Source organism: Astyanax mexicanus, chromosome 17, assembly GCF_023375975.1.
Source record: "Astyanax mexicanus isolate ESR-SI-001 chromosome 17, AstMex3_surface, whole genome shotgun sequence".
In the NCBI taxonomy this organism is placed as follows: Eukaryota; Metazoa; Chordata; class Actinopteri; order Characiformes; family Acestrorhamphidae; genus Astyanax; species Astyanax mexicanus.
The window spans coordinates 10,937,005-10,964,339 of NC_064424.1; the positions used below are offsets into that span (position 1 = coordinate 10,937,005).

Sequence of the window (27,335 nt, forward strand, 5' to 3'; positions counted from 1 at the left end):
AATGATCCATTACCCAACTGCCCCTCTACCAACTGCAGCCCCCCTCCACCCCAAACCCAATCCCCTCGTCACACCGGCTCAGACATGTGGCCCACCTCCCCGGGCCTGCACATGTGCCCCCCACAGAGTGCTAACACAAAGGAGACTCACCCCTCCCTCTCTCTCTCTCTTTTTCTCTCTCCCTCCCTCTCTCCAAGCCTCCCCTCCGCTTCCACCCAATCTCTTTAATTACTCAGATAAGACTGTTCTCTCAACAGACACACTAATCCAGCGTTACATCCCACCCTGTGCTCCTCTACCTACCCGGCCCACCTTAATCCTTTTATCCAGTTACAATTTTTAGTTTTTAGATTCAACAAAATTCTGTTTGTTCTCAGCTAAAATAATAACCTTATCATTGTCAGAATTTTTGGCTCTTTTTTCACAAAAAAAAAAAAAAATCAATATAAGTGCTCTAAAAAGAAGCTTATTTATTTATTTAAATGGTAACACACAGTTTTGCTCTAAATTAAAGTCTATTACTGTTAAAGTCTAACCTCATTTCCTTCTTCCCCTCCTTTCTTCCTCTATCCCACTATTTCCCTTTTTTTCTTATTATTATTTTTTTTACCTTGAACTTTTAGTCTTCCATTAATAAATGTAAATCATTATTGTTATTATAAGTTGTTTTGGACAAAAGTGTCGGCCAAATGTAATGTAATGTAAAAAGTCTAACCAATTTCCACTGTGGATAAAATGACCTACAGCATTAGAAAAACAATGACAATACAAAGCAAAGAATGAAAAAAAGAAAAGAAAAGAAAAGAAGATGGAAATCTTCTTATTGCCCATTACGTTTACCCCAGTATGATTCTTAGTAAATAGAGCCCATAAACATGGATCGGATATTTCAAAACTGATTATATTCCAAATCCAGTGTCTGAACATTATTAATTATTAAAAGTTGTTTAAAAAAAAAAGAAAAGAAAAAGATTAATAAGAGTTTATAGCAGCTATTTGCTCACTCACACAAACACACACACACACACACACACAATACCATCCGATCAAAAATAGATATAGTAACAGGCCTACAGTTTCTTCAAGCATGTTCCTCCAACTGTTAATAGCATAAACATCACACTGCACAGCCCACTTCAACATCGAAACAACCAGAATAGTTTTAAAAATGGGATTATAAAAACACAATTATATGGTTCCCCTGGTCGAATTTTACACACTGTTTTTCAAACTTCCCCATCATTCTAAAGTACTTCATGTCCTCTACAGAAAAGGTTTTTAATACATTTTTAATAAAATAAATTATACATAATTACTTTTTTTGCACTTTTTTTTCTTAATTTAATGCAACACTTAATAATTTTTTATTTGTCCCAGTCTCAATGTTACATGTTGGCAAAAAAACTACAATGCTGTAAAATGTTTATTTTTTATTTTTTCCTGCATATTGCACTAATTTAATTCATGTTACTGCATTTGAAGGCCATGGCATTAATAATCATTGACTTATACACTACTCAACTGAATCTCTTCTCTTTAGGCAGGCCAGTAAGTAGGCAAGCAAAAAAGCTTTTTATATCATTTTGATTTAAATACGTCAATAATTCTAAATGAAATGACTGGACCAGGTTTTACTCAGGGTGGGATGTAGAGAGTATTTCAAGATTATTTCAAATTGTTTAGCTTTAACTAAGAGAATATTTATCATTTGGCTAGATTTAGGATACTTTGAGTCAGTTTCCCAAACCCAGATTAAGCTGAAACCTGAACTAAGAGAGTTTTTTTTAATTCTGTATCACTGTATCAAGTGGAAATACAGTCTAAAACTAGGCTTATTTTTCATTTCTGTTTTTTTTTCTTCATGGCTTCAACTTTAATTACCCTCAATTTATTCTTTTTCTCTGTCCATCCTCCAAAACTTTTATCAGCTAATCTTTAAGAAGGGCTAAACAATGAGCAGTATGTTTGCATGTTATTTGTTTTTAGGGCTGTTTAGTGACAGGAAAGTGAGCCATGCAGGGCAGGAATCTCCTCTATTGTCTTCAGTCAGCACTCCAAAGAGGGGAGGGGGAGGGCACTGGTATTTGGGGGCGGGCCCAAATGAAGGAGAACAGCCCCCCCCCCTTTCCTCCTATAAAAGCTTTTCACTTGCAATGAGTCCAGACATTCATATTAAACAGCACTTGAGCTATGCAAATTCACCGCTTTCAGTGTGTAGCACCACAGTGTGCTAGCAAATCAAAGACACTCGTACGACAGATCTGCTTTTTTTTTTTGTTTTATTTTTCTTTCTTTTTTTTTTTTTTTTTTTTTTTTTTTACAAATTATATCCAATTTACATGGTATCCTCATCCCCACAGGCCTTGCTCTCCTACACACATTTAGGCTTTTAAATAAAACCATAGACCACTGAATGAGCTCTATGAATACTCCTCGGTCTACTAAACTTCTAGAGATTTAGGAGACATTGGTTGCAATGTGCAACAGTTTCTTGGTGGAAAATAAAAATCACTACCTCTCAGCAGTAATATCTTGGTATACAAACACTAACCCTACAACAAGGGGACAGAAATAAAGCAGTGGTGAAAAAAAGGAAGGTTGTCTAAAGTAACAGATGAAACTAATGGTTACATATTGCACACACAGAGGCTTCACTTTACAATGAACTGAAATACAAAAAAAAAAAAAACAGTGCGTATATCTGTTACAGTGAACACAATGCATCTACCTACATAAAACATGGGACATCAATGTAAAAAATATTAAAAGGAAGAATAAAATGGTTTGGGTATAAAAACAAATACTGGACCTTATGACTGATCAGAAAGAATGTGTTACAAAAAAAAAAAAAGAAAAACTAAGAAAAAAGTCCTGCACAAGTCAGCACAAAAAATTGGCATACGTTGAGGTAGTTCAAAGTTCAGGACTATCAGAGGACGATTTTGATCCAAAGTCCAGTAAAGTGGTTTAAAAGCTTATCATTTAGCACAAAATAAAGCAGCCACTTTGGTCTTGCTGCCGGTTGACAACATATTGTGCAGTCGACATCCCTGTAACATTCGCCAGAACCTGAGAAATGGAGAAATGGACCGAGACGGCTTTAAAATGTTAGTCTAATCTTTAGTTTCAAATCAAACATCAACAAATGGCTTGAGAACTGGTCGAGTGCTGTACTCTGCTTTATAGAAATCCTGCTTCACTTAGAGTTTCAATCCTGGAACAATATACAAGTGTAACGCTATGTTCACAACACAAAAGAAGGAATTTGGAATGATAGTTTTCCTCAAAATGGGACAGAACTTGCTTAATCTTAATTGTCTCAACCCCTCAGTCATTAGTGTCACTAAGCTCCACAGATATCCAATGGTGGGCGACCAGAACCTCCAGAAAGAGACAAAAACGTCAGTAGTATGGCCTACAGAACCTGATACTTTTTTTTCTTTAAACAGAACTTCTGCTCAGTATGACATTGGATGGATTCTAACCACAGTTTCCTCCAATCGTCGAGTGTGAATGGACAATGACTGTCGGAACTCACAGCAGCCTTGCGAGATCATTTGCATGGACCACAGTGACTAAAAGGATGAGGTAAAAAGACAATGAAGACATCTTTTGACTGTTCTGAGCTTAACAGAGATGAATCAAGGGTTTCACCCCCTGGGCGAGAAACTTGTAAAGCTCAGCTTCCTCCGGTATAAGCTACAGAGAGGACAGCACAGATGCCTTTATTCCCTGGGGTTCCCCACATCCATCTGCCTGCAGGAAAACCAGAGGGACAGGGCCGTGAGCCAAGAGCGTCACAGTGTAACAACATTCCCTACAGTCGTCTTCAGTCACCTTTAAAGCAGATAAAACAAAAACTACACTTACAAATTAACCACTTCATACAAACATCAGCTGTTTCAATGGCATGGTTTCTCTTATTTTTTTTTTTCACTCCCCTTTCAAGTAGTCAGTGCATCCCTGATATGCAGTTTGTCACTGTAAACGATACCATAAAGGGAGACAGGTTTCTTGGTCATAAAGCCATCATTTCATTTCATTTTTTAAGGCAGCAGCATCAAAGGACGACACAGTAAATCCAGTGTGAAATTTCAAGGACTTTTCCAAGTAATCTGGATCTCCACTGTTTCTCTTCTTAAGGCTTTGTATGGAAATAAAATGCTCCAGTGGGACATTTTTGAGTGTCTAATAGTCAAGTATCGGGTGCTGGTATATTCTCCCCTCCCCACACACACACACACACACATCCTCTTCTCTGTGTGGGTCGTGCAGAAATTCATAATGCCTTCGTTTTAAAGTCAGTTAGTACAGTTAGTCTTTTAGTCCGTTCCGAAGAAAGGCTTTTTCTGAAATGTCTGGAGAAATAGGCACCTGCACGCTGAAAATAAAATTAAAGAGTCCGCACAAAAGCCGGTTTCAAGTTAATACTATGACCTCTGTGGGGTCCGCTCGGCTGCGGCTTTTCTGTTTGGAAAGTCTGCGCCTCTGGCTGAGGCGGAGCGCCTCGAGGCCTGTGGTGGGGGCGGTGGAGGAAGATGAGGAGGCAGAGGAGAGGGCGGAGGACAGAGGACGAGTCGAGTTCAGTCTGTCCTCCCTCTCCTGGCGTCACCTGTCGAAGCAGCCAGCCGTGAACGAGTGGTGGGAGCCCAGGTAGCCGTTGCCGTAGGCTAGACCCACGCAGTGACGAGGCTCTGCCCCCATGCCCACCTGCATGGAGAGCGGGCCCTGCAGAGGAAGGCCACACAGGCCGGACGCCAGGCTGGGGAAAGAAGGGAAGGAACCGGTCGGCAGCGCAGCCGAGAGCAGGCCGGCCTGATGCGGCTGGAGGTAGTCCCGCGAGCCTACGGGGGCCAGCGCCTGGCACTCTGCCAGCATGTGCAGCTGCGACAGCGCGGGGGAGTGCTGCGAGAGCTGAGGGTAACCGCCTGCCTGGAGCAGCAGCTGCTGGGAGCTGGAGGTGGGCTGCCTCTGCAAGGACGAGGTGGCTGGGCTGGGGGAGGCGTGGGCCTGCGCCTGCAGACTCACCTGTCCAGGTGAGGGGGACGATTTGGACTTGTTGGCTTCCTTTACGTCATTGTCGTGCGCACTAAAAGAGGAGAAGAAAAATGAGGAGATTAAAAAATAAATACATTTTAGATTACAATGCACATTAACCCAAAACGTCACAGGCCCTTAAAAGCTGTGTAAAATTCTTGGCAGCACTCCATCACTGTCCATCATTTTAACTCATGAAGTTTCAGAGTGATATATATTAAACATCCTGAGAGCACCACTACAGGACAGTGTGTGAATGTGCGCTCATTTATCTCACCATATTTACAGAATGTAGGTATGCTGGGTATAAAAGCAGCTCCTTTTAAACATATTTGCTTATACAAATCGGTTTCTACTACTTCTGCAGCACATTGTCTTTCATTTTAACTCATGAAGTTTCAGAATGACATGTACTAAACATCCTGAGAGCATCACTACAGGACAGTGTCTGAATCTGATCTCACCATATTTACAGAATGTAGGTGTGCTGAGTATAAAAGCTCCTTTTAAAAGTGTTAAATTGGTTGAAACAGATTTGTAAAATCAAAAATACAATGTTTTACATTCTATAGAACAACTTCTGATACGATTTATAGAACAATGTTACCGGTATATAAATTCTGAAATTGTTGTTATTGCATTTGTTACATCAGGATTTTAATCTTAAACTATATAAAGTCACGTGCCCACATTAAAATAAACATGAGTGAGCTGCTTACTAAATTTATCTGATTCTGTTTTGAATTTGGCATCAATATTCAGAAATGGTTCTGATTATATCTTATTGATTAACACAAATCATATTGTATAATTAGTTGGGGTGACATTATTTGACCTCAGTTTAGTTTATTTGGGAAACATCAGTGCATTTAACCACAATTCAATCTAACCAATTTTTGCACATTTCAGAAATATACAAATTAAGGATCTACATGCACAATAATAGAACAGTGTAAATAAGAGACACCATAGTTAGTATAATAGCCAGCAATGGGTGTAAAGGGCAGTGCACACTTACAGCAGCATGAGCTGGATGCACTGGGTCAGGTGGTCCCAGGAATAGCCTGTGAGCAGGTGGAGGACTGTGGTCCAGCTGGGAGAGATCTGCAGGCAGATGCGAGAGGCAGCGATGCAGGCTGCTGCCACCTGAGAGGGTCTAAAGCTCAGGAAGGCATGGTCTGGAACAAAGGACACACTATTCCAGTCAGAGAATGAAGGGCATTTTCCATTTCATTAACAGCCTTTACAGCAATCATTAATCATCATTAATACATTAATCATCATATCAAGTATGGTAAATGATATACGGCTCTGGAAAAAATTAAGATACCCCTTAAAAATGATGGGTTTCTTTGATTTTTCCAAATATAATCAAGAGGAAGATGGATGATCACAAGCCATCAAACCAAACTGAACTGCTTGAATTTTTGCACGAGGAGTGGCATAAAGCTCTCCAAAAGCAGTGTGTAAGACTGGTGGAGGAGAACATGCCAAGATGCATGAAAACTGTGATTAAAAACTAGAAATCAATATTTGGTGGAATAACTCTGAACTCTTAAAACTTTATGAATATGAACTTGTTTTCTTTGCATTATTTGAGGTCTGAAAATTTCAGCCATTTCTCATTTTCTGCAAATAAATGCTCTAAAAGACAATATTTTTATTTGCAATTTGGGAGAAATGTTGTCCGTAAATTTTAGAATAAAACAACTATGTTCATTTTACTCAAACATATATCTATAAATATCAAAATCAGAGAAACTGATTCAGAAACTGAAGTGTTTTTTTCCAAAGCTGTATACTTGTGTTATTATAGCAATATTAGTTAGACAGACAGAGAGACAAAAAAATAGGAAATAACGTATATAGTATATATTGTTTGTATCTATCTGAAATTCACCTTGCAGGGAGACCTCCAGGAAGTAGTGTGTGTATTTGTCCATAAAAGCTTTGGTCTTGGACAGCGAGGTCAGGGGCCAGCCGTTATGCAGGTCACCTTCCTGCACGGCCGCATGGAGGTAATAGTCGATGAAATGAGCAGGCGTGGGCATGCACAGGTTCCAGCCGAACGTCTCCAGCAGCAGCAGCTCCATTTTGATGAGGTCGCGCTTGTTGAGGGCCAGGTTTAAACTGCACATGAAGCCCAGAGTGTTCAGCTGCTCCAGCTTGGGTACACGGTCCTCCTTCTCCTCAAATTTACCTGCAGGGAGACAAAAGGGGGAAAGAGCTTAAAAACTGAGATGAAAGAGACGCTTTATTCTGCATCTTAACAACTGTATATAATAAATGCACAACACTAGGGCTGCAATGATTTGTCAATATAATCAACAATGTTGATTAAATAAATTTGTCAACTTCAAATTTCATTGTCAACATTTAAATGCCTTTTAAATCTCATGTTCAGCTGTTTCTTTTGTTTTAACAGATAGAGGACATGGCAGAAATAATCGTTAACTAATCCAAAATACCAAAATGATTATTAGTTACAGCCCTACACAACACAGCACTTCTTGGTTCTTTGAGCGATGCCCTAGCATAGCCATAGTATAACCATAGCTTTTGGTTCCAAAAAGAATGAATGTTTGTAGAAGAGATGTTTGAGTGTGAAAACCCTTCAAATTGTTAAAAAAAAAAAAGCTTTACAACATTTGAAAGTTCTTTAGAAACAAGGTTTCTCAACTGGTTGCATTACTGGACCCATATTTTCTCACGGTCATTAATTCGCAACCTATTTTTATAGAATACAAACCAAACAAATTTACTTTTGAAAAAGAAAACACATTTAAACATGCATATGCATGCAAAGTGAATTTAAGAGCATTTTTTTTAAGAAACTGAGGAGAAACATGACAACTACACGTATAAAAGTTATCACAATAAAATGAAATATCAAAACAGCACAAAATAAATAATGCCACAAAATAGATATTTCACTTCTCTCCACTTCCCACAAATACAAAATCAGATAAGCATTAACTATTTAAAAAAGTACAGTATTTGTGCAAATGTTTGACAATATATACAAACTTACAGTGCTTTTACAGCCCTGTTTCTAATCTCTTCTCATCTCATCTGAGTTTAATAGAGTTATTTTTAGTTCTCATCATAACAACAACTGGTTTGGTAAATTGGTCAATTTAGTCAGCTTGGCTCACAGGATATAATTTACTTAGTTAGAAATGAGAAATATTTGTTACATTTTACTGTATGTATGTTTATTTGCATCTGTTCAAATCATATGTGGGTTTTTTTTAGGCAAAAACACTAGAATTGCTGAGATAAATGGATTAGTGTAATTTGGTTTGGTGCCTAAAACATTCATATATATATATATATATATATATATATATATATATATATATATATATATATATATATATATATATATATATATATATATATATATATATATGAATCTTTTTTTTTTTTACTAGCTTTCTGCAATCCCTGCCCGGAAAGTATCCACGACGCACCAATTGAGAATCGCTGCTTTAGAATATATTTAAAAAAAAAAAGGTTCTTTACACCTTACATCTAATACTAGACAACGTGAGCTCAAATATCATTTACAATTTTGCAAATAAATGATGAACACAAAGTTTTTCTATTCTATAAGCTACTCAATACTGTATGTAATAAACTTTTATTTTCATTTAGTTGCAGCAGTGTATTCTTAATTATTATTTTTTTAATTCAGTGTTTTGTTATATTGCCAAAATTATCGCTATCGCGAAAACATGGAATATTGTGATATTATTTTAGGGCCATATTGCCCAACCCTATTTGTGACTGTATAGGCCACATGCTGTAATTGTGAAACATTGTGAAATGATTCACAACTGTACCACAGTGTATCAGCAGTGTGATGTGATTGAAGATTAGTCTCCATTAGTTTGACCAAAATCGTTTGGTTGGATTACATGAATGACTTCATTAAATCACAGCACTAACAGGAAACACTCTGAGACACACTCTGGGCCTGTGATTGATCGAGACGCAGTGAGTAAGAAACATTGATTAGCTAGTTTCAGCTCCTCTGAACAATAAGCTGTAACACCGTAACAGTAAGCACTGGACTGAACTGGAATTTAAATTATTATCTTTCTACTCACAAAGAAATTGAGCAGCACATTTACCTTCAGTAAATGTTCATGTATTCATCTATCTGATACTTTAAGCATACTTTAAGCTCACAGTGTTATCAGTAGCTCTAAACCTGGAGTTGTGTTATGGCCATAAAAACAGAAAATAAAAAAAGCCCATTTTAAGAACTACTCCATAAAATCCTCCAAACCGGTGATGATACACTATTGACATTCTAAGCAAGGGCAAGCAGTGAAAGCCTGTGAACACCAAGAGCAGCAGTCAATCAATCGAATCAATCAATCAGCCAGTTAATCAATAATGTATAAATCTTCAGTAGCTGTACAGCAGTGCTACAAAGTATTCACATTTGGAGCACCGGCTTATCATTAGAGAAAACTGAAACCTGAAGCAAATGTTCGATTCATTTGTGTTATTCTGTTTATAGTAAAGAATAAGCTAAATCAGCATTTCCAGTCAAGATTCCTGTAGAATGTTGTGCCTTTCCTGCCCATGCAACTTTCCTGCCCATTTAACTCAATTTTATTTCCTTTTTAATCCAATTAAAGTATACTACAACAGGAAAATCAGGAAAAGTAGGGCTCTAAATATTTGTTCTATTGCAATATACTAGTGCTTCTCAAAAAACATTAATATCACTGAAAAGTTCCTTTATTTCAGTAATTCATTATTATATAGATGTATTACACACAGAATGATCTATTTTAAGTGTTACTTTCTTTTACTGTTGATGATTATGGTTTACAGCAAATGTGACAGAAAAGTACTTTTTTGGCAGTGTGGGCAGTGTGCCAAGTCCTGCTGGAAAATGAAATCCGCATCTCCAATAAACGTCAGCAGAGGTCAATGATTCAACACTCCATATATCTAAGACAGCCTTTTGTGGACAGGTAATAAAATATATATATATATATATTTTTTTTTTACAGAAATTCCTTATATAATGTGGCAAAAAAATTATAGCGTGACATCTATTATATTATTTAACATTGCAGTACCATGCTAACATGCAATGTGGGGTGTAATGTGACTGCTGTGCAGTCCAACAGTAAACTGTGCCAGTAGAAAATAATAGTATAAATTCATTTTACAGTACAGAGCAGGATGTGGGGCTTCGTTCATTCCAGTGGGTTTTTTAAGAGATCAAAGCAAATGAAACAAATGAATTATAAAAAAGATTGTTTTATATATCTTGTGAAATATTCAAATCATCCCACCACAGTATCATCTGGTGGTCAATCAGTGATTAAAACAACAAAAAAAAAGAAATGCATTTTCACAATCCTGAACAGCAGACGCAGCTCTTAACCAGATCCTTCCATTAAAAAATGAATTGGTTTGAAAAACAATAAGCACAAATTAATAAATAGATAGATAAATGGTGTTGCTTTTTTCCACACCACTGAAAATATTGGCTGCATCACTTTGCTTTTGATTTAGATTTATAGTTATAAATCTTATCTCCAGTCTCAGAACTGTGATTTAAGAAGCATTTATGGTAAAAACATGATGAATACAGATTAGCAGCTTGCACATCCTTGGTCAAATCTGAGCAAACATTTAAAACATTCTGATACGTGTGTCTATATAAACTGCAATTCAAATTAAACCATTCAGTTTTGAATAGAGTTTTAAGGCAAACATCACTAGTTCTTTTAGCCTTAAAGCAAGTTTTCTATTGTTACTTTTTTATGCATGTTATTATTACTTTTTTTTTACTGGCAAAAAAAAGACAGACAATGTCTTTAATGTTAAATTGTAAAAGAAGCAAAAATCTAATTTAATTCACAATTCTAAATGGCCACAATTCTGTGGTGAAAAAAATTCTAAGCAAAAAATCTAAACAAAAAAACATGCATTTCAACCCCCTCAGTATTGCAGTAAACAGACAGACAGAGAGCTAGATAGACGAACAGATAGGACAGCGAGAATACACAGCATATGAAGAAGCGCTAATGTTTTTTCATGGCGTATCAAATTACCACAAGAGATCTGGTGCAAAATATGTGAAGTATGTGATGAGGCAGATAAAGCACACAACACATTAGCATTTATTAGACAGAAGGGGTCATTTTTATGAACCTCCATTCACACATTTCCCTGCTGGCATTTCAGGAATTGCAATCTCAGAGATGTCGTCAGACTGCCAACCGGAGCAAGCAATTAGCACCCGGGCTAGAGCTGAAATCCCGCACAGGGTTGTGTGTTTATCAAACACAGCACAACTGCAGATTCAGATGCTTTCTGAACGCAGCCGCAGCGAGCCGATAAGGTCGTCTTTAGCGAGCATCTCCGTGGATACCGGTCAGATCTTTAAAACTGGCACGCTGGAATGATTAAGCTACATACCGGAGGAAGCATTCCGCATGTTTCATTAATGAGGGAAAAGCAACTGGCCAGTGGTGAAGGACTATTCCTCTGATTAGAATTCCTTTCTCCCCATTTCCCCCCTCCAAAACCTCTCTCTCTCCCTCTCTCTCTCTTTCTCCTCCTGAGCTAGGTGTTAATATCTTTACGGCAAAGTCCCGGGCTCCCCTGTATTACTTCCCCTGCAGTCGGATGCCCCAACAATAAAGGCCCCATGACCTCTGACCCCTCCAGCTCATGCTTGAGCGCTCACAGGGGCCCCCAGCCTTCAGATCAGTGGCGGGTGTGAAGAAGGGGAATCCAGCCTAAGAGCAGAGGTACAATAAAATTCCCTACAAACTGTGGTCACACCTGCATTCCTGGAGGAAAGCCGCTTCCACTATAATAACTGTGCCATGTGTGCACAATTGCCTTAATCCAGAACTTTAAATATAAATTAGATATTTAGAAATAATACACTTAGAACAAGCTGAGTCTCTGATGGACTGGGGGAACTGGGGATCCATTCAAAAGTCAAGCTATTCATCATTTGGAAGTGTGCTGAAGATGCCCAGAAAGTGCAGCTCATAGCAGGCTGGCAATTTGCAAGTCAAATCCCACATTTCAATAAAAAAAAAATTGAATGTGTGAACTAGGGGTGTGCTAGATCGCATTGAAATAAAAAATAATTTGGTAGAATAACAACAATATAGTGTTTGTTTTGCTGTAGGCAAATTTACCTGTAGTGAAATTTGGTTTAGGTTCGAGTTCAACTTTAGTGTGGCTAGTATTTTTGAGTCTCTAATTTTACAAAATGTTTGCAACAGGCTCTAGTTACGTCTAACTAGCACTACGCTATAACCTTTACTGTAAGGATTTATGTGTATTTTTATACAATATTTTTATTATTTGATACAAAATATTTTTTTTAAGTTTACATATTTAGTTTGTTTATACTATTTTTAGTGTTTTGTCATATTGCCAAAAATATCACAATATCCAAATACACTGTACAACATCACAATAATATTTTAGGGCCATCTTGCTCACCACTTTTTTCTAATGTCAACTTACTAGCTGCACATAAGCTTTCCTTATAAGGGTCTTAACTGAAGCAGATGATTAAAAATTCAGGCAGCAAAAATATTAGATTTAATGAATCGGTGTTAATCTGTTTATAGTAGAGAAGAATAGATTAAATCAGGGCTTAGAAATTCCACTCGAGAGTTCTTTATAATGTTGCACCTTTCCTGCCCAAGCCGCCTTATTTAACCCTTTAATCCTTTAACTGGATAATAAAGGAAATTAAAATTATTAGAGCAGGAAAAAAAAAAAAAATCAACAAAGGCCTGAACGATACGGACATCTAAACATTTGATTTATTGCAGTATACTAGTGATTATGAAAAAAATGGAATATCACTGAAACGGTAATTTATTTCAATTAAAAATGTGAAACTTCACATGTATTTCACTTTTTTTTTTTTTTTACACACAAACTACACATATTTTAAGCGTTTATTTATTTTATTGTTGATGATTATGGCTCACAGCCAATGAAAACCCCAAATTATATATTTTATGGCCATATCACCCACCCCTAGTGTCAACTAACTAACAGAACATTAGCTTTACTTATAACTCACACATCACCACTGTTTTATGTTAACGTTTGTATTAAGACCTCACTTTGTTCATTTAATCATATTATTATCATTTTTTACCTATTTGACAATATTCCTCCAGTGCTCGCAGCACAAGGCCTTCTTTTCTCAATTATCTGGGGCGTATTAATTCCTTTCATTAGCATCCAACCTCAGGGGGATGTCCGTCACACTAATCTGAATATCAGGAACCCTGCTGTGTGTTTCAGTTCAAACATGCCCCTCCAGGCTGCTCAGACTCACCCCCTCCTTTCGGTTTAAGGGAGGGTAAAGGGAGAGAGGGAGTGGGAGAAAATTGGATATGCTACTCTACACCACTTTCCCAAAAAGGTGAGCTCAGGCTACATTATTCACGCTGTAAATTTACTAAAGTTACTGTGTAATTTATCCTCCTGGATCTTTTTGTCTTTAATAAAAAGAACCATAACAAATACATATATAGCATGTATCAGTCTAAAAATATGAGTGCTGTCAATGTTGATGCATCTCCAGATGAGTATAATGTTAATTTTGTTTTAACACAAAATAAGTGATTTTACCCCAATGTCCTCCTGTAGGTTTTTTTTTTACACAGAGCCTAGTCATTTATTTATTCATTTTGAAACAAAGTTTTCTAAAGATTAAGATTAAGTTTTGTAACTGATGAGTTTATTTTGCTGTTGCTAATGTGTGGACGAAGAAAATGAGCTTTATAAAACAAATGCTGACATCACAACTATATAAGTGATAAAATTACAATGTCTACATACTGATAAGCACTAGATTTCAGATTTTAACATATGTATACGATTTTGAATCCAAAATCTAGACTTGTGACTTGCATAGTACACTCTACAGGGAAACGTGTAATTTGGGATTAAACCTCAATGTTTTCTTCCTTTTTCTTGATATGCTGATGTCTCTCTTTTTGAGGAACATTTGCCCCATAAAGGACTTTTAGCCTCAAAAATGTGTGAGGGAAATCTCAGTTTTTTTTTGATATACAGATGCGTGGACATGGCCTACATTTCACTTCTTCACCCCTCTTTTCTCTACTGTGTCTGTATTTCAATGTGTTTGATTTACTTTTTGAAACTTCTACTTAGCAGATTAAAAGAGACCAACATATACAAATAAAACCACACAGAGATATTGTAATAAATTAAGTGTAAATAATGCACTAGCATTTTACTTATACAGTTTTAAATCCCTCACAACTTTGATAAATATAATTCAATTTTGCCAAACTTACCCTGATTATTAAAAGCTTTAGACTTATGAAGAAATCAGAAGTGTGATTAATCACAAGTGTTCGCAGCAAAACTGTGCAACTAATTTATTATTTATGTGTTATTTATTTTTTCTAAATCTCCTGACATTTCAAATAGTTATCTGTTATCTGATGAAATCAAAGTATGACATTCATAGTGTTTAGGTGATGCTAGACCTCTTGACTAAAATCTGTATCTGTAATTTAATTATTTTAATACGTTTATAATCCTCTCTAAATAATGGTTACAGCCCCAGTCTCTATAGCTTATACATATTTATCCATCAACAGCTGTATCCCCAGACAGATAAACACATACATAAATACATGAAACATATCAGATATCGGGGTCGACAAACAATTCCCATATTAGCGAATTCCTTTAAAGCCCCCTACAGCTGCGTGGGGGTGCCATTTACTCGCCATTTGGAGTGTCCCGCGTTCGCCTAAAGAAAACGTAACTCTTTAAAGTCAGCCTCTTTTTGACAGGCATTGTGCTGAGACACGCTCTAAACTAGTTAGCATAACAAACCTAGTGTTTCCCAAGCACATGAGAGGAAATCCAGCGTGCAGGTTTTTGGGGAGGCCTGCTCTTCTCCTTCTCCTCCTCCTTCTCTTTCTCCTCTTTCTCCCCCAAACACACAAACACAGCTGATAACACCAGACGCTAGGGTGCATTGATGCGTACCCCAAACCTGCACATGGCCGCCTCTCATGCATTACTATCAAAACATCGACTCTAAGAGCAGCGGTTAGTCTTGCCTTTAGTGGCACACCATGTCCTGCATATTCCCTAAACAATAACCCCTTAAAAAAACTGGAGAAGTGAGCATGAGGAACAAGACTTTCTCAGAGGCAGATGAGAGCGCTGATTAAACCACATCAAAGTAATGTGGAGAATTCAGAGGGGGATTGCAGGAAACAATGCAGGCGCAAAGAGCGACAAACTGAAATTACGAGCCTTACAAGGCAGGACTATCTAAAAACGAGTTAATGGATTCTGCGAGGCATATTGTTCTGCTTAAAGTGAGCAATTCTCCCCCATTTGTCAACATAAATAATGTCTTTGGCCTGAATGGAAACGTAGCCGTGTCCCCCGGGTTAGGCCTGGAGCAGGCCTCCGCTGCCTCTCCTGCACTCGTCCTTCAGAAAAGCGCTCGGCTCGCGGAGCAGCCCAACAATAGCAGCAGCCTGCATGAATCAACCAGTCAGGGAAGAGAAGGATACTCATCAGCAAGGTCATTATTCATTCAGGCCAACGCAAATAATTAACGTCTGCGCAGTGCCAATTGCAGCCAGCACAAACACAGCGCTCCCCAAACACAAAGCGTCTTCATATAGCGTCCAAGAGAGGAGACAAAGATTTCAGAGAAAAAGAGTCTGTTGTTAAAACAAACTGAATCGTGTTTTAAGCAGGGAATAAAGTGTGTGTGTGTGGGGGGCTTTGTGTGTGGCAGCATAATAATGCATTTCATCAAACAAACAAACAAAAAAAAAAACAGTCTACATCTAAAAGCTCGAAGGTTTTAAAATGTACATAAACGGCCATGTCACACTGACCCAAAATGAATTAAATGAATCCCAAGAATGAAAAAAAATCATGTGTTTAAAATGGTTTGGAGAGAAAATCTGAATTTTCAAACAATGGAGGCTTTTACATGTCCGGGGTTTATTAAGACAGTCTTGCTAAAATGTAAAGAGTACATTCATAACAGCAACAATCCTTTATTTATCTACTCATTTATTTATTGAAAGCAGTATTGTTTCTGAGTGGAGAGGGGACTTTAGTGTATAGTGTAAATATTCTCTTTATGGCCTTAATGTGCTTCTGCGAACATAACAACGAAGCCACAAATATTAATGCATTCAGCAAACAGAGTATGGTCTGGTAGGATTTCCACAGTGCTGATACAAGAGCTACTGCAAACATGGAGATAGCAAAACAGTGAACTCTGCTAATGTGTTCCTCTGCTCATTCATGCATTATTGAGGCAAGGAAAAAGAAAGATTTTACCAAATAACCCAATTCAGGTGCTTTGTGGGAGATTGCACTACAATACTAGTTTTAAAAAAGTACTTTTTCACATAGTGCACACCCTGTTACTTTAGGGAAGTGTTCCAAAGAGGGTTTAAGCTAGAGTTTAGATTCTCTGCCCAATCTGTTTTTTTAATGCTATTTTTATTCTATATAAAAACTATGGTGTGTTAAATCACAATATAGCAAAGTAACAAATCAAACTGTTTTCTAAAAAAAAAAATGTTAGAATGTTGTAATCAAGCAGGGTGCACACGTGAGCTCCTCAACTTGACTTGCAGCGCTGTGCGCAGCTGTTCTTAATAAACATTTTTCTTAAATAATAGGTATATGCTTCTGCAGTGTTGCAGTGTTAATTAACATCATTCTGAACAAATTTTACTCATTCAAACAGCCCGAAAATGTTTTTAAAAAGCTCAGATTTAATGCTTCACTTACCAAAAAAAAATGTCTGGTTTAAATCGGGCTCTGGCTAATAATGACAGTTTATGAAAGGCTCGGGCAGAACGTATACGGGCTCAGGCTGATTTTTTTTTTTTATACCTGATCTATGCTCTAGTTTAATCTTAGTCTTAGACTATATTTTCCTTTCAATAAAAGAAATCCTTTCCCACGTTGTGTAGTCAAAGACTAGTCGTATACTTTTTCTGGAATACTGTCCCTTTAAATTGCAGTGAGGAAGGTGAGCTAGATAAAGGACACACCAGCAAACACACACACACTGCTACACAGCAAGATCCTGTATCTCCTCTATCTGTGCCCCCCTACATTTTGTTTAGTTGTAAGCAGACATGGCGGTAGCTGATAACATGTTGCTCTGCGCTGCTTTAAGCACTGATAGATGGTTAGCCAGTCTTGCCAGTTTCCTCAGTAATAAATCTCCTAAAGATATCTGGCTCTGGTGGTGTGGACAGCCCACCACTGCAATGTCTGCCGCGGGCCGTCTGCTCATACCCTCACCCCAAATTCAGCTTAGGGCCAAGTCAGAGTAGAGTCTAACACAGGGTCCGTGCATGCCAGGACAGCTGGAACAGCAAAGAGCTGCAAAGCCAGAGACCCTTGGATCAGTACATGAGAAAGTTGCCTTGGTGACGGACTGAGGGGTCTATGGGGCCACAGTCTCCTCTGCACCCAGCTGTCACTGAGCACAATGCAGCAGCCTGCCAGCAGCACTGAGCACTTTCACAGCACCCACAACACCCAGCACAGCCAGCACCAGGCTGCAGAGCACAGCTACAGTGTGGAACATTCCAACACACAAAGACCACTGCAGCAACCCAAAGATCAGGAGTTTATGTTTGTACTTAAGCAGGCAGGCTATTAGAAATAAGGGGCTATTTATAATACAGTCCTTAATACAGTCATTTGTAGACGTTTGGTACAAGAGAAAGATTTGTTAAATACTTAAAGAAAAGTGCCTCTTTGTAGTTTTTTAATGCCACTTGCCCCCATTAAAAGGTTACATTAGCACACAAGTTAAGTACGTAAGTAACTGAATTGCTTTATAATGTAAAATCACAAAAATTAGTTTTGGATAAAACTGTATACTGCATCACACGGCAAAAGAAAGAAATGTATTAATAACACCATAACACTAATCTACATCATAACATCTACTATAAATAAAAACAGAATTTGAGATAAATTGTTAGGCCTGTTTACTTTTGTAATATACTCTGGGTCTGGTAGAAATAGCTAACATTTATAAGGGGTTGATAAGAAAAAAAATAAAATAATAACTAGAAGGGTATAATTGTAAAATTATACATCTAGCCTGTAAAATATATAATTTTTTACAATTGTTACATGCTAGAAATAGTTCTGGAAGCTCTTTCCTATTCTGTTTAGGTGAGACAGTTTTTTAGAAGTTATATTTCAAGTTTAATTATTTTACACACACAAAGCTCTAAAAAAAAAAAAGGGGTGACCACTTAAAAAATTATGAGTTCCTTTGATGTTACCAAATTAAAATCCTCTGGAATTTAAATAAGAGAAAGATCAAGAGGATGATCACAAGCCATCAAACCAAGCTGGACTGCATGAATTTTTGCACCAGGAGTGACAAAGTTCCAAAAGCAGTGTGTAAGACTGGTGGAGGAAAACATGATGCCAAAATTCATGAAAACTGTGATTAAAACCAGGGTTATTCCACCAAATATAATTTTTTTTTATTTAAAAACTTATGAATATGAACTTGTTTTCTTTGCATTATGTGAGGTCTGAAAGCTATGCATCTTTTTTTGTTATTTCCGTCATTTCTCTGTCTGTCTATTTTCTGCAAATAAATGCTGTAAATGTCAATATTCTTAATTGCAATTTGGAAGAAATGTTGTCTGTAGTTTATAGAATAAAACAACAATGATTATTTTACTCTAACACATACCTATAAATAGCAAAATCAAAGAAAATAATTCAGAAACTGAAGTGGTCTCTTATTTTTATCCAGAACTGTGTTACTAAAAAGCCATGTAGTACTAATCGAATCAGATTTATTGACATGTTTTAATGCTCTACAAAATATGTATACTTATAATGTGACAGCTTTCCTGTGTTTAATGCACAACACATCTGATATACAGACATGACAAAGTGATTAAGTGTATCTTATTAATTTATTTGGCCTTCAAATAATCTGTTATTGTATAACCACACCTGCTATTGGTTTTGAATTCAGGTTATGAATTGAATTGAATTTGGTTCTACAACAACCCAATATTTAATAAGTTCTGACAAGGACAAGACTGACTAAATGGCTAATGAATTTAGACAGCAGTTTGATTTGTTCAATACCATTTTAAAAAAATCTAATTTGGACAGCCAGCCCCTAAAGGTCACAGGGGTCGTGTCAATATTTTTTAGTACTGGGAGGATCACGTCATCACTTTAGACATGAAACTAAAACGACTAATTTTTAAAGAAGAGGTGAACTTACTGGCTAGGAGCAGGCAGGACAGGGCTATAACGTACAGCTGTCTCACTGCTACATCGTAGTGGTCCATGAAGAGGTCGAGCAGGTAGACAGCCAGGTGTCGAGCTGTGGGGCACAACTGGTAGCGATTACTGAGGACGGCTAAGAGGTCGGCAAAGTAGCGTCGCATTCCAATTTGGGGTGAGTGCCCATGGTATGTGGGCAACTTCAGCTCCTGAGGAGAGAGAGAGAGGAAAATAAATTAATTAGTGGAAGATTAAGCAGAGTCATAGAAAAGAAAAAAAAACTATTTTTATACAATGATGTTCAAATTAAAAGAATACCATTATTTATTATATAAGACTGACCTGAATTAAGTAACAAGCAAAGCACTATACTCATACCGTTACCACATAAAAGTACTTTTATTAGCACATTAGCTAAAAAATAGTGTGTCTTGTTTACCAATCATTTTTAGAAAGTAATTTCTTCTCAAAAAATCCCAGTTAATGCAGTTTAATAAACATTATGACCAAACATTATTTTTTCTTATTTGAGATTAAAAACATTATCTAATCTGACAAAAGACAAAAGAAATTTCTTAGCAAGATATTGGTATTAAAACTCAACATACTATATAATAATAAAGTAAGTAGAGCCTTGTTAAAAAGTCCAATTTGACTTTTCAAATACTGCATAATTAGGATTGCATGGCTAGTACTATAAATACATATATTCTTATATTGCGACTTAAATACGCCATGTGATATTAACCCCTTAACATGCCTTGTCCCGTATACAGGCTACAGGTATAGGTGATACAAAACCTTTTTGTCAGCAGTAAAATAACTTATTTACATTCTGAAAAATTGAGGGCTTTGAAATCTCCTACAGGACACTTGGAGAAGCTGCCTGTTCACTCTCTACTCCAAATAATAATTCCAGATCAGTAACAGGAATAAACCCAAATTCTGCTTGTTAAAAAAAAAAAAAAAAAAGACATACAACGAAACAAAAGGTTTGGAAGAGATGAACTGTTTGATTTGTATTAAAATTAAGTTCAGGAAAGAGCCAATTTACTGATTGTATTATTATTTATTATATTTTGACATTACTTAAATATTTTTTATATTTTCTATTACAATTATGCTTTTGGCCGTGGTACTTATGGTACACATCAACATATCAAAATAAATAAATAAACAAACAAATGCATTCGCGACATTGCTTAGGGGGCTTATTTGCATTCCGCCGTCTCAGATGACAACATTGCTGCAAATGCCAGTAAGGTGACAGGAATTACCAAATGATGATACGTTGCAAAACCCAACTGCAATCTCCTTTTGCCAATACCATTCAGTAACACTCAGTTCAGCTTCCCCAAGTTCTCCAGCAACGTTCTCTCTCTTCTCTCTCGGCTTTATGGTGGCCGTTTCAGAGAGAGCTGGTTCCTGTGCAGGTCCAGCCGCCATGTCTCTCAACCATCTGTCCCTCAGGGGGTGAGGGGCTGGGCCCTGACCCTCTCAAGCAGCCCTTTTGTGGAGGCCGTCTGCAATTCAGACAACTCTACAGCTGCTGCTTCTCCTGAATGGCCGATCAGTTTGTCAACTACACGCCTTCATGCTATACACGACCATAACTTCTAGGGCAGTTAGTGTGAGAAGTGAGAATGTCCCTTTTTTTTTTTTTTTAAGGGCAATCAGACAGAATTTCTAGATAAAACACAATGCCAGAAGCAGCGGAAGTAAAACTAGCCCAACCGGTTCAATCATTCACCTTACGCCTGCCCCCGCTCTTTGTCGTTTGCCGACTGTTTTCACTAGGCTGCTTCCATCACAGTAGAGATAGGCAACGGACGAAATTCCACTTCACACTTTTAACCAACACAAACAAAGAAAACGTAACCCCCCCAGAGCCACCAGCCTATTAAAACTGCTAGCATATACCCTTAAACATCCAATATGTTGTTGCTGTTTCTGACATCTTTATGCTGTAATGAATAAAGGTGTCAGCATAATCTGGCACGTTAAATTAAGCAGCATTTAAACAGGGCTGCTTCTCATTACAGCTGTGTGTAAACAAGCTGGTAAATCCAACCGATTCAGCAACAGGGGGAGGCAATAGAGACAGCATCCACAGGGGGGGGAATTCAAGCAGTCGTCTATGCAAAACAGTGAGCAAACCACCGCTGATCTGAGCAATGATTAATACCGTTAAATATTTTCTGCATTCCATTATGGAACAGTGTTCCCAAGATCACGCAGGAAGATTATTCTGATGTGTTGATGCAGCAACAACAAGGCCTGTGTACATTTCCACAAGCTCAGTTCTTCCAATAGCCGGTCTTAATTCTACACTGCGTAAAACTCCAGCGCAAAATAGGGTTGGAACGGTAATGGAGGCAGGAATGTAAACATTCTGTAAAAAGCTATGGAGTGCAAGGCATGTGCACAGAAAATCAGCATAGCGTTTATGAGAGATTCTTTAAAGGCATTAATCCACATAAGTAAGAGACACTACAAAGGATTTGCATCTGTTTACACTCTAGTTTTCACATGATGTGACGCATGTTCCCAGAGGCACAGGAGTGTGTGTTTTTTTTTTTTGTTTTGTTTTTTTAAACACCTCCCACAAGGTTACAAATGAAAGTTAGTAAAGCATGTGTGTTTTAAAGGCAAAACAGAATATATATATATATATATAAGCTTTTATTTATGCTGTTAAATACCCTTAGGGGTAGTTAGTTTTTATTTTAATTTAAAAACTGCATGCTTTTATGTATTTATATTAACATTCCTAATAAATACTTATTTATATAAACCTGCACAATATATTGTTTTAACATGCTATCGCAATGTGCATATGTGCAAGAATTCTACTAAAATGTACAGTCAATGTCTTGAGCAATGTCCAATTTTTTTTTTCAGTTCATTTTGACACAAAACTGGAAAAAGAAAAAGAGAGGAAAAAAAAAAAAAAAAAAACTGTTCCCTTTTTCCATGATATTTCTATCAGTGCCTCATTATACCTGTCTAACACTATTGTTTTATACCAATATTGGATACAAAAAGTGCATGATTAAGAACATCACATGTAGAATAATTTATTTTCTGGTGAATTCTTGTGAATAAACACGGCTCTGGAAAAAAAAAGAGACCACTTACAAATAATGAGTTTCTTTGATTTTACTAAATTAAAAACCTCTGAATGTAATCAAGAGAAAGATGGATGATCTCAAGCCATCAAACCAAGCTGAACTGCTTGAATTTTTGCACCAGGAGTGGCATAAAGTTATCCAAAATCAGCATGTAAGACTGGTGGAGGAGACCATGTCAAGACGCATGAAAACTGATTGAACACCAGGGTTCTTCCACCAAATATTGATTTCTCAACTCTTAAACCTTTATAGATATGAACTTGTTTTCTTTGCATTATTTAAGGTCTGAAAGCTCTGCATCTTTTTAGTTATTTCCGCCATTTCTCATTTTCTCATGATAATATTTTATTTGGAATTTGGGATAAATGTTGTCTGTAGTTTATAGAATAAAACAACAATGTTCATTTTACTCAAACATATATCTATAAATAGCAAAATCAGAGAAACTGACTGAGAAACTGAAGTGGTCTCTTTTATGAGCTGTATGTATATTTACAGTAGTCACAAAGTAAACCACTTAATGCTCACCACTGATCCATCAATTAGAAAAAAGTGCAGACTGCCTACCAGCTTTCTGCTCACATACTTTTCTGTTGTTCTTATTGGTGTTAGACATAATCAGTAGCAATGATTAACCTCAGTACCTTATTGTGAATGGTCAAACTCAAGTACAAACAAACACAAATAGAATACTTCCACTTTGCATTCCCAAACAGATGTGGGCATTATATATAGCCCCCATAAACAGGCCAGACAATAAGACAACGACATGCACATACACTTCATGGACAACAGGCCAGACTGAGCAAATGCACTCATCCTCCTCCACAACACTCTCTCCAATCCCCCTCATCCTGTCTACACTGAGCAAACTCCTCCACATATCCAACTGCCTCAACTAAAGGTGTCACATATCCAACTGCCCTCACCCACAACTACAGGCTCCTCAATGCTTCATTAATTAAAACCATAAACAGGGTACGGTACAGTAGGTGTACTCTCCATTTGCTATACATGTGTCTGCCATACACACGTCTGGACTTTGAGACTCTGAATGAGGAGAATCGGTGGGGGAGGCATACTCTATTTAATAGTGCCATTACTGAGGAGAGGAGGAGAGCTGTAGGGCAGGAACACTGTCCATTGGGAAGAGAAGGAAGGGACTGGAAGGATAACGACTGGAAAAACATGCGACATTTCACACCTTCGCTTCAAAGGCGGCTGAAAAACAGACCACACTCAACTGCTCTGACTCAACCCAGGACAAGTAAAGAGGTGAAAACTGCAGCCGAACAGAGAGATGAATGGGACAGCAGATTTGCAGATGATAAGATACGGTGATGTCTGATGAAACTCACCTTAATTCTTAGAGCCTGATGGATGTCTGACGCAAGCTGGCTTTTCCACCACTGTCCCTCTGGCTCCATCTTTCCCATCCAGAGGGGGCCCTCAGTCTGGAATAAAACACAGAGAGTAGTCATTAGTTCTGTAATATAAAGACAGGCAGGCTAAACATAGACCTACCCAGCACTTACCTGCATTTAACTTATATATACACACACATGCAAATTAAAACATGCATTCGCACAAATATCTTGCATTAAAATGTGCTTTTTGTTTTTTGTTGCTGAACAATAATTCACAAAAGTATCTATAGTAATAATATATTTAAATATCTTTAAATCTAAATATTTTGATCTATAGTGACATTGTACTACTGAAAAGAAAGCTTTTTGTAGATCTTTATATTATGTCAGTGTTTATAGATTAGCTTTATTGCAAATAAAATCTCTACATATGGGCTTTAGTCAACTTAAATGAGCAGAAAACAGAATATTGTCTTATAGCCAAAGATTTCTTTTAGTTTTTCATAAAACATGCACATGCATCCCAAGTGAAACGTAAACAGGGTCCGTTTGAATTAGGTAATAACAATTGCAGGAATAATTATGAAAAATTATGGTAATAGATATTTTTTGTTGCAAATAAAATATGCATATCCATCTTGTGTGGGAAGTGGGTCAAATAGGATTTTTTTTTGCATTGCATTGCCAAAAAAAAAAAGTCTTTATTGAGGATGTTAGCAGACTTAAATAAATGTAATATTAAAATAATTATGGACATAGATTGCTTTTGGTTGTAATTAAAATAATGTATAACCATCTCTAGTGAGATGTAAAGTAGGTCAGTTTGGATTTTCTTCAATACAAATAAAAGTCTTCTTTGAGGATTTTAGTCGACTTAAATAAATGGAAAAAGTAAATTAATTATGGTTACAGATTATCATTTTTCCATTCCAAGTGGGATGTAAAGTGGATCAATTAGGCTTTTTTCTTGTATTGAAGACTTTAAAAAAAATTAATTAGCGCCAAAGATTATTTATAGTTGCAATTAAAACATATTCCTAGTGGGATGTAAAGAGAGTAAACCGGTTTGGGATTAATCTTTTTTTGTTGTTTGTTTGTTTGTTTTTACCACATGCATGCTACCCTGATCCACCCCCTCCTTCAAACCTGTGCAGCATCCTGTAATAAACTACAGTAGTTAACCTAAAATTGGCTATTTATCTATATTATTTACCAATGAGCCCATTTTTAACTGTGTATTTAATATGTGCATGTAGAATCATAGGATAATTAGTTAGCTAGATTAAATATACAAAGCTTTAGCCTTTACTACTAATATTAAAGAGTTGGTATAAAGCTTAGCTACAGTTACTCACTCACAGCTGTAACTATACCACTTTTCCACTCATTTAACAGTTTATCTAAAGGCTAAAAGGATGTGGGACAGTAAGTTTTTTTTTTTTTTTTTTTTTTACAAATAACAGTCTTTAATTAGGACTCTAGTCGACTTAAATACATGGGAAATGTAAATCATTTTTAAATAATTATGGTCAGATACGTTTTTGGTTGTAATTAAAATAAACATATCCATCTCAAGTGGGTAAATTAAGATTTTCTTCACTTTCTTCATATTAAATTAATTTTGAATTAATTCCAAATGAGGAATTCCTTACTGTAAATAAAAACTTCATTACAGAAAGCTAAGTTATTTATTAATTACCATGTTTAAACTAATTCTTAGTGAGATATAAACGGGGTAATTCAGTTTGGGTTTAACCTTTTTGTCTGTTTGTTTTTACCACATGTATGTTAACCCAATCCACCCCCTTAAACTCAAACTTGTGCAGCATCCTGTAATAAACTACAGTAGTTAACTCAAAGTTAGCTATTTTTCTAACGTTATATTATTAGGGTACCAAAGAAAAATCACATTATACACATTTTGTAAGCTAGGATAAAGGTACAAGAGCTTTAACCCTCACTTTACTGTTAAAAAGAAAAGAGTTGATGAAGTTGGTAAGCTAGCTTAGCTCTAGTAAAGTCGGTTATTTATATAGTTAGTTAGCTACTATATCTGTAGCTGTGTTTACCATCACTCCACAACTCCTCTTCTTCCCTTATTTAACTCTAAACTTGATCAATAAGCTGATTAAAAGCCGTGTTTTCTTGTTTTAAAGCAGCAGCTTTAGCCGGTCAGCTCCACACACTGCGGCCGGTTCAGGTTTCACAGTTAAAGAGACAGAGCGAAGGATCAGCCGCAGCACAGCGAACCACGAGTCCTTCATTACAGCCAGCACAGGGAACTCTACAGCCCGAAAACACAACTTAAACTCCACAACTACCACCATCACAACTCCACACACCGCACAGCCCCGCTAAAACCGGCGAGAAACGCGCAGATAGAGCAGCGCTTACCTCTGAACCCGAGTCTCTCCTCTGAACAGACCACGACGCTCCAGACCCCCTTTGTTTCAGAATCGGTGCATTCTGTGTTTCCTCCGGACGAGCGAGCACCTTTCATCCGCGGGGAAAATCCAGCCCGGCCGAGCCTCGCTCCGGATACCCCGCTCTCTCCCCGCCGTACGGGACTTTTCTCCCGCCGCGGACCGATTTACAGCGAGTCTAACCGGTCAGAAACACCACTGTTGTGCTTTTTTCCTCGTCGTCCCGTGCGGTGTTCCCCCAGCGGCCGGAGCGGACACCCTAATGAAGCTCTGCGGAGAGAGAGACTGAGTGATTGGGCTGAACGGGGAGGAGTCCAGCAGCTCCACTAAAACTAAAACACACACACACACACACACACACACACACAATTACACATACACACAATCATACACACACACACACACACACTATCATACATATATACATATACACATATACACATCACACACAATATACACACTTTCACACATATGCATACACACATGTTTACATATACATATACACATACACACAGACACACACACACACTCATACAAACATACATAGACACATACACATATACATATACACTCACACACTTATATACATATACACACATACACACACACCACCATACATACACACAAATACACACCATTAAACACATACTCACACATATTCATACACACACTTCATGGAAATAAGTCTGTTCACGTCTTTAAGTCAGAGTAGTACATTTAAAACATTTGATTACATATTATTTCACATTTTTAAAGGTATTTCTCTGACTTTATTATGTCACATATTTGTTGTCTCCATCATAGTAATATGGGAATCTACCCACTTAGATGGGGATGTAATTAGATCTACCCATCTAATAATAATAATAATAATAATAATAATAATAATAATAATAATAATAATAATAATAATATTTCCAAATATACAGAACTGTTCATTTTGCACAAAAGATCCAGCAAAAGTGTCAAATTAAAATAATATCAATTTGAAGCAAGCTGATTACAGACTAGACATAAAATGTAAAGACGTTATTCTAAGTTTTAAC

At 37.1% G+C, this 27,335-nt stretch overlaps 1 protein-coding gene across 1 annotated transcript; it reads right to left on the reverse strand.

Annotated features, from left to right (window-relative positions):
• Nucleotides 1–3,897: 3,897 nt before the first annotated feature.
• On the reverse strand, nucleotides 3,898–26,767 carry ccnjl (cyclin J-like). Its single transcript, XM_007254103.4, has 6 exons — nucleotides 26,261–26,767; nucleotides 23,858–23,953; nucleotides 19,367–19,577; nucleotides 6,938–7,237; nucleotides 6,056–6,215; nucleotides 3,898–5,089 (listed from the first exon to the last, which is right to left on the reverse strand). Exons 2-6 carry the CDS (start codon nucleotides 23,933–23,935, stop codon nucleotides 4,609–4,611), a joined length of 1,230 nt encoding a protein of 409 aa, XP_007254165.3. The 5' UTR covers nucleotides 23,936–23,953; nucleotides 26,261–26,767; the 3' UTR covers nucleotides 3,898–4,608.
• Nucleotides 26,768–27,335: the final 568 nt, after the last annotated feature.